This window comes from Protobothrops mucrosquamatus, unplaced genomic scaffold (genome assembly GCF_001527695.2).
Source record: "Protobothrops mucrosquamatus isolate PMUCROS unplaced genomic scaffold, P.Mucros_1.0 scaffold3712, whole genome shotgun sequence".
In the NCBI taxonomy this organism is placed as follows: Eukaryota; Metazoa; Chordata; class Lepidosauria; order Squamata; family Viperidae; genus Protobothrops; species Protobothrops mucrosquamatus.
In genome coordinates this window covers 59,014-67,126 of record NW_015389666.1, presented here as the reverse complement: position 1 = coordinate 67,126, position 8,113 = coordinate 59,014, and the positions used below count along the sequence as shown (strand labels likewise).

Sequence of the window (8,113 nt, the reverse complement as noted above, 5' to 3'; positions counted from 1 at the left end):
AGCCACAGCCGAGCAAGACACCTGCCTGCCCGCCTGGCGGCGCTCTCATTTCCCTCCCCCACTACTTTTCTAGGATGGTCGCGTACCACCTGCCAGGTGCCAATGTACCACAGGTGGTACCCGTACCCCTGGTTGAAAAGCCCTGGACTAGATGACCTCTGAGGTCCCTCCCAGCTCTAGGACTCTGTGTTCTGAATCAGGGATCTCCACACTTTGCAACTTTAAGAGTTGTGGACTTCAACTCCCAGAATTCCCCAGACAGCATATCACCTGATGACATTACCTAGTTAGGTGATGAAACGTCTGCAAGAAAACCACCCAGCTCAGAGAGCACCAAGGACCCCAGAGTCATCGTCGTCGTTGTCGTTGTCGTTGTCGTTGTCGTCGTCGTCGTCCTCCTCCTCCTCCTCCTCCTCCCCTACTGCTACTACTACTACTATCTGCACACCCCATTCCCTTCTAGCACTGATGATGCTCCCTAGCTGGGTCATGAAACGTCTGCAAGAAAACCAAGTCCAGAGAGCACTAAGGACCCCACAGTCCTCCTCCTCCTCCTCCTCTCCACAAACCCTTCTCCCTTCTAGCACTGATGATGTTCCCTAGTTGGGTCATGAAATGTCTGCAAGAAAACCGCCAAACTCAAGAGAACACCAAGGACCCCACAGTCATCCTCCTCCTCCTCCATACAAACTCCCCTCCCTTCTTAGGTGGCTGGGCAATTCTGAGAAGTCCACAAGTCTTAAACTTGGTCTTCTCCCCAGGACCCCAATAAATGAAGGAAGCAGAGGCACCCCCAAAGTGCAGAGGGGTTTCTGGTGAAAATTGCCCAGGAGGGACAGAGAGGAAAACTCACAGGATTTGTCACGCAAAAATGGATTAAGCCTACCCAGCCCTTTCCTCCTGGCGAACCGCCACGCAGAACGCCCTCGGGAGGGGAGGACTTCCACCAGATTTTAGCTGAAGCGAGGTTGGGCAGAACAAGGAGGTCCTGTGAGTTGTGGGAATCCAGCCCCGGCGCTGGAATGGGGCCAGCAGGTTCAGGCCCAATGGCTTGGTTTGGACACCCCACAGTCTCTGGGCGTTATTCTCCAGGATTGGGGGCTGAGACAAGCGATAGCCAAGCGCTTTCGAAACAGGGGCGATGGAACGAAAGGCGTTGCCAGGTCTGTAGATGACGCCACGCAAGGGGGACCGGCTGGCCTCCTACAAGGCAAAATGAAGAACTCTGGGATCAAGAAACGTGAGGAAGATGCTCCAAGAGAAGGGAATATTTTTGTAGCTCAGAGATTTGAATGTGGGGTCTTCCGTGCCCCTTGAGCTGGCTTGTTTCCTTGCAGACGTTTCATGACCCAACTAGGGAACGTCATCAGCAGTAGAAAGGAGGGGAGTTTGTAGGGAGGAGGAGGAGGAGGAGGAGGAGAGGAAGGGGAGGGGCAGAAGGATTGTGGGGTCCTTGATGCTCTCTGAGCTTGGTTGTTTTCTTGCAGACATTTCACTACCTCACTAGGTAATGTCATCAGTGCTAGAAGGGAGCAGGGTTTGAGGAGGGGGAGAGAGGAGGAGAAGGAGGAGGAAGAAGAAGACTGTGGGGTCCTTGGTGGTCTCTGAGCTTGGTGGTTTTCTTACAGACATTTCATTACCAAACTGGGCTAGCACTGTTGGTGTTACCTAGTTTGGTAATGAAACGTCTACGAAAAAACTCGCACCCAGGACCCCACAGGATGACGCTCACTGACCGTGAGGCTAAAGAGGCAGCTATCCAGCCCCTGCATGGGTGCATCAAATGCACAAGTCCAGGGATCGGAGCCCCCAGGCTTGGCTGCAGCCAGGTGAGAAGGATTGTAGGGTGAGGGTGCCCAACCTTGGGAACTTTAAGGCTGCTGGCTGGGGAATTCTGGGAGTTGAAGTCCACTAGTAGTAGTAGTAGTAGTAGTAATAATAATAATAATAATAATAGTAATAATGTTGGAAGGGACCGTGGAGGTCATCTAGTCCAACCCCCCGCCCCCCTGCTCAGGCAGGAAACCCTATCCCATTTCAGACAGGTGACTGTCCAGTCTCTTCTTAAAAACTTCCAATGTTGGAGCATTCACAGCTTCTGGAGGCAGGTTGTTCCACTGGTTAATTGTTCTAACTGTCAGGAAGTTTCTCCTTAGTTCTAGGTTGCTTCTCTCCTTGATGAGTTTCCATCCGTTGCTTCTTGTCCTGCCTTCAGGCACTTTGGAGAATAGCTTGACTCCCTCTTCTTTGGGGCAGCCCCTGAGATATTGGAAGACTGCTATCATGTCCCCCCTCGTCCTTCTCTTCCTTAAACTAGACATTCCCAATTCCAGCAGCCGTTCCTTATATGCTTTAGCCTCCAGCCCCCTGATCATCTTTGTTGCTCTTCTCTGCGCTCTTTCTAGAGTCTCAACATCTTTTTTACATCGCGGTGACCAAAACTAGATGCCGTATTCCAAGTGTGGCCTTACCAAGGCCTTGTAAAGTAGTATTAACACTTCACGTGATTTTGATCCTATCCCTCTGTTAATGCAGCCTAGCACTGTGTTGGCCTTTTTGGCAGCTGCAGCACACGGCTGGCTCCTATTTAAGGGATTGTCCACTAGGACTCTGAGATCCCTCTCACAGTTGCTACTATTGAGCAAGGTACCCCCTATACTATACCTGTACATTTGGTTTTTCTTGCCTAAACGTAGAACCTTACTTTTTTCACCATTCAATTTCATTTTGTTAGATAGTGCCCAGTGTTCAAGTCTGTCCAGATCCTCCTGTATCTTAAGCCTTAAAGTCCCCCAAGCTGGACACGTTCACCCTACTCCCCTAGGCAGACAAATGGCTTCCCAGTCTCTTCTTGAAAACCTCCAGCGATGGAGCACCCACGATTTCCAGGAGAAAACCTTCAGAAGTTTATTTTATTTATTTATCAAATTTAGAGACTTCCGTGCAGTTGTTCCTTTTGTGATAGCTGGCCAACTCCGCTTCTGGATCCAGGCCAAGGCCGAGCTCTGCCCTTAAGTCACGCTGTCACGGGCCGCTCAAACCATGCAGGCTCCCAGCGGGATCTCTGAGCCAAATGGGCCATTTTTCTTGGCGTGTCCTTTTGGCAGCTGACCATCCTTTTTGTTGGCTGCAATGGCTGGAAACGCCCAGAGGTCACTCAGCTGCCCGCTAACCCTCCCCCCAATGCTTTCTCGATGTCCTTCTGGACCCCCACCAGCCTCACCCTCCCTGTTTGGAGGGGCGAGGCTGCCTCTGAAGGTTGGCGTAAAATGCCAGTTAGCCAGGCGGCTGGGATGCCCATCAGTGGCTCTGTCTGCGGCTGAACCTGCCTTGTGGGCACCTCTGTGTGGCATCTATAAAACCCTACTGGGGCCACACCTGGAACACTGCAACCAATTTTGGTCACCATGCTACAAAAAAGATGTTGAGACCTTGGACAATGTTCAGAGAAGAGCAACTAAGATGATCAAAGGCTTGGAGACTAAAACATAGGAAGAACAGCTGCAGGATTTGGGTCTGTCTAGTTTAAGGAAGAGAAGGACGAGGGGGGACATGATAGCAGTGTTCCAATATCTCAGGGGCTGCCCCAAAGAAGAGGGAGTCAAGCTCTTCTCCAAAGCGCCTGAAGGCAGGAGAAGAAGCAACGGATGGAAACTCATCAAGGAGAGAAGCAACCTAGAATTAAGGAGAAACTTCCTAACAGTGAGGACAATTAAGCAGTGGAACAGCTTGCCACCAGAAATCGTGGGCACTCCATCACTGGAGGTTTTTAAGAAGAGGCTGGACAATTACCTGTCTGAGGTGGTATAGGTTCTCCTGCTTGAGCTGGGGGCTGGACTAGAAGACCTCCAAGGTCCCTTCCGGCTCTGTTACTCTATTATTCCATGGAGGGAAGGAAGGAAGGAAGGAAGGAAGGAAGGAAGGAAGGAAGGAAGGAAGGAAGGAAGGAAGGAAGGAAGGAAGGAAGGGTAATGGATGGAAACTCATCAAAGAGAGAAGCAACCTGGAATTAAGGAGAAACTTCCTGACAGTGAGGACAATTAAGCAGTGGAACAGCTTGCCACCAGATGGGCACTCCATCACTGGAGGTTTTTAAGAAGAGACTGGACAGTCACTTGTCTGAGATGGCATAGGTTCTCCTGCTTGAACGGGGGGCTGGACTAGAAGACCTCCAAGGTCCCTTCCAGCTCTATTCTATTCATTCATCTCTCCACAAACGCGTTGTTTAGGAAGGGGAAATGAGCCCCCCTCCTCTCAACTTTTTGAGGCTGTACAGCCTGTCCTCAACTTACAACTACTCTTTTAGAGACCACTCGAAGTTACAACGCCACTGAAAAATGTGACTTATGACCGTTTTTTCACACTTAACCACCATGGCAGCATCCTCATCATCACGCGATCAAAGTTCAGCCACTTGGCAACGGACTCATATTTACGACGGTCGCTGTGTCCTGGAGTCACACAATCCTCTTTTGCAACTTTCCGAGAAGCAAAGTCAAGGGGGGGGGGGAAGCTAGATTCACTTAGTGACGGGGTGATTCACTTAATAAGAATTCACTTAGCATCTCTGGCGAGGAAGGTTGCAACATGGGGCAAAGCTCACTTAAGAGCTGTCTCGCTTAACGACATAAATGTTGGGCTCGGTTGTGGTTGTAAGTAGAGGACTAAAACCTGAATGTTTTTATTGACCGCGGGGGGGGGAGGCAAGAAATGAGTTGAGCCCAGCCTTCCCCCTCTCTTCCTCCCAAATGCCTCAGGGGGGGAGCAGGCCGCCTAATCCCGCACTAAAACATCTGCCCGGGGAATTCTGGGAGTTGAAGTCCGCGAGTCTTAAAGAATCCAAGGTTGAGAAAGGGGAACGAGGCAGCTGTGCGGGCGATGCGGGCGGCTCTGCTGCCACCTCCTGGCCAAACGGGCGTACGGCAGCCTTCCCGCCGCTGATGCCTCCGCTACGCAATCACGGCTTCAAAGGCTCCGCGCGAGCGGGGGGAGGGGAAGCTCGAGGGCATCTAGTCCAGCCCCCTGCGCGGTGCAGGACTCCTCTCAATCATTCCGGCAGCCCCTCGATTTGAAACCCTCCCGCGAGGGGGAATTGAGTCGTCCGTCGGTCGATGGACTGCGACTCTCAGCGACCCCGCGGGACAGATTTCCCCCACTCCCCAAGGAGGGTCTCTCTCTCCCCTCCCCCCGCCGCGTGGCCCTTCAGGCCCTCCAGCACCGGAGTCCCCCCCCACCCTCCCACCGCCCCCTTTGTCAAGAAATTCCTCCCAATTTCCAGGCTGGATCTCCTCTTTCCAGCTGTTCTCTCCCTTTCAGCCCATCAGAGATGCCATCCAGCCCGGGCACGGTCAAAAAAGTCAAGATGCAGAAAATATAGTAAAGAAATACGGTACTTAATTCTACATACAACAACGGCAGCAAGAATAGCATACGCCCAGTTCTGGAAAAATGAGAATATACCATCAGAGGAAGAAGTGATAAAGAAAATCCTGGACTGTGCTGAGATGGACAAATTAACAAAAGAGATAAAAGAAAAGGAAGACACAGAATACTATTTAATATGGNCAGATCACAGGGAGAAAATGGCTAGGAAGATTTCCAGCTGGTTACTGAACAGCAAATAGACAATGGAGGCCTTGAGTCTGCAGCTGAAGTGACCTAAAATTGCTTTTTCGTGCAGGGTGCTGGGCTGCCAGCTCCTCTCCAGCTCCACTCAGATTAAAGTTCGCTTCTCCGGGATCCTGGCGGGGAGGAGGGGGGGGGTTCCTGGGACACTGCCTGTAATTGTGAAGTGACCTGTTGGAATGTGTTTATTTGGGTAAGGTTGAGGTTTTGCAATTTAGCGCCAAGGCAAAGGCCTGTTAAAGGCACAGGGGACTAAATTAGCCTGCAATTGCTTTATTTGGATTTTTTAATAAGGGGGGGGGGGTGTTTTCCAACTTTGGCAACTTTAAGACCTGTGGACTTCAACTCCCAGAATTCCACAGCCAGCAGACCTTAAAGTTGCCGAGGTTGGCCACCCCTAATTTAGTGAGTCTGCTCTCTCTTTACAAACTCATTTTCTCCTCCTACTGCCTTCCTCCCAGCCCTACTGACCCCCACCCCCACCCCAGCTTCCCAGCACCAGGGTGCATTTTTTAAGTGCCCTGCCTGGCTGCACCCTACTTTTTCCACCCTAGACCAAATAATAATAATAATAATAATAATCATCATCATTCATCATCATCATCATCAATATCAGGAAGGCTTACTGACTACGGGAGAGACCAAACTGGCCTACAAGAAAGACCAAATGAAGAACAGAATAGAGGCATGGGAAGACAAAGCACTACATGGCCAGTACATTAATAAAAATAGCTGGGAAAGCAGATAATAACAAGACCTGGCAATGGCTAAGAGCAGGAAAGTTGAAGATAGAGACCGAGGGACTAATTCTGGCTGCACAAGACCAAGCCTTAAGGACAAATGCATACAAAGTCAAAATTGAGAAGACAGCAACAGACAGTAAGTGCCACCTATGCAAAGAAGCTGAAGAAACAGTGGACCACCCGGTAAGCTGCTGCAAGAAAATCGCACAGACTGACTACAAGCAGCGGCATGACAAAGTAGCAACAATGGTGCATTGGAAGATCTGCAAGAAATATCATTTGCCTGTAAGCAAGAACTGGTGGGATCATAAAATAGAGGAAGTCATAGAAAATGATAGAGTTAAACTGCTCTGGGACTTCAGAATTCAAACAGACAAGCACCTGCAACATAACACCCCGGACTTAACAATTGTCGATAAGAAAGACAAAAAAAGTCTGGATAGTGGACGTGGCAGTGCCTGGAGACAGCAGAATAGACGAGAAAGAACTGGAGAAGATCACAAAATACAAAGACTTATAAATAAAAATAGAACGAATGTGGCAAAGGCAAGTAAGGGTAGTACCAATAGTAATGGGTACCTTGGGTGCAATCCCAAAACAACTGGAGCATCACTTGGACACCATTGGCACTGACAAATTTGCTATCAGTCAATTGCAAAAGGCGGCCTTACTAGGAACTGCTTCCATCCTGCGACGAGATCTGTAATACCATCAAACATCCACATCTGCCTATCCCAGGTCCTTGGGAAGGACTCGGTAGGTAGACAAAAATGCCAGATCCAGTCTGAACATCTGGCTGACTGTGCGATGATCCATAATAATAATAATAATAATAATAATAATAATAATAATAACAACAACAATAATAATAATAATAATAATAATAATATATCCCAGGTCCTTGGGAAGGACTCGGTAGGTAGACAAAAATGCCAGATCCAGTCTGAACATCTGGCTGACTGTGCGATGATCCATAGTAATAATAATAATAATAATAATAATAATAATAATAATAATAATAATAATAATAATAATAATAATAATAATAATAATAATAATAGAGTTGGAAGGGACCTTGGAGGTCTTGTAGTCCAACCCCTCGCTCAAGCAGGAAACCCTAATTCTGCCCAGCCCGTCTGAAATGCCTCTGTGCCCCCCCTGCAGCCCCATCCACTGGCAGCAGAGCCTCTGCCCCATGGACCTGAAGACGGTGCCAGCCTCCCGAGAGCCGGGCTGGTATCTGAAGCTGATGGCCCCCAACGTCAAGGGCTCCTCCTATGCCTGGCTGGACCCCTCCCGTCTCTACTGCCACCCTCAGGTGCGGGGAGGGGCTCAAACCTCTGCAGGAAGGGGGGGCTGGGGACGGAAGGAGGGAGGGAGGGGGAGGGGCTCCCTCCCTCTCTTGGGGTCTTCTGCACCCCCCCTTGATCTTCTGCTCGTTCCACGGGGATGAGCCCGGGCAGTGCCACCCACCAGGATGGCTGCTACAGCCCGTCAGTCATCAGTGAGAGCACGGCTGCCCCATCCCCTGTGGCTGTGAGTTGTGGACCAGGTGTGCCTGGCTACTCCCCCTGTTGCTCAGTTGTGAACCAGGTGTGCAAAGCTTCCTCCTGTTGCTGTGAGTTGTGAACCAGGTGTGCCTGGCTGCTCCCCCTGTTGCTATGAGTTGTGAACCAGGTGTGCAATGCTTCCTCCTGTTGCTGTGAGTTGTGAACCAGGTGTGCCTGGCTGCTCCCCCTGTTGCT

At 50.2% G+C, this 8,113-nt stretch overlaps 1 protein-coding gene across 1 annotated transcript in view; it reads left to right on the top strand.

Annotated features, from left to right (window-relative positions):
* The first annotated feature begins 7,563 nt into the window (after positions 1–7,563).
* The window catches only part of LOC107298100 (adenine phosphoribosyltransferase-like), a 17,052-nt gene continuing 16,502 nt past the window's right edge, over positions 7,564–8,113 (top strand). The window contains exons 1-2 of the mRNA XM_029286453.1: positions 7,564–7,686; positions 8,046–8,070. Coding sequence (XP_029142286.1) covers positions 7,564–7,686; positions 8,046–8,070 — 148 coding nt within the window. The remainder of the gene's footprint in view (positions 7,687–8,045; positions 8,071–8,113) is intronic.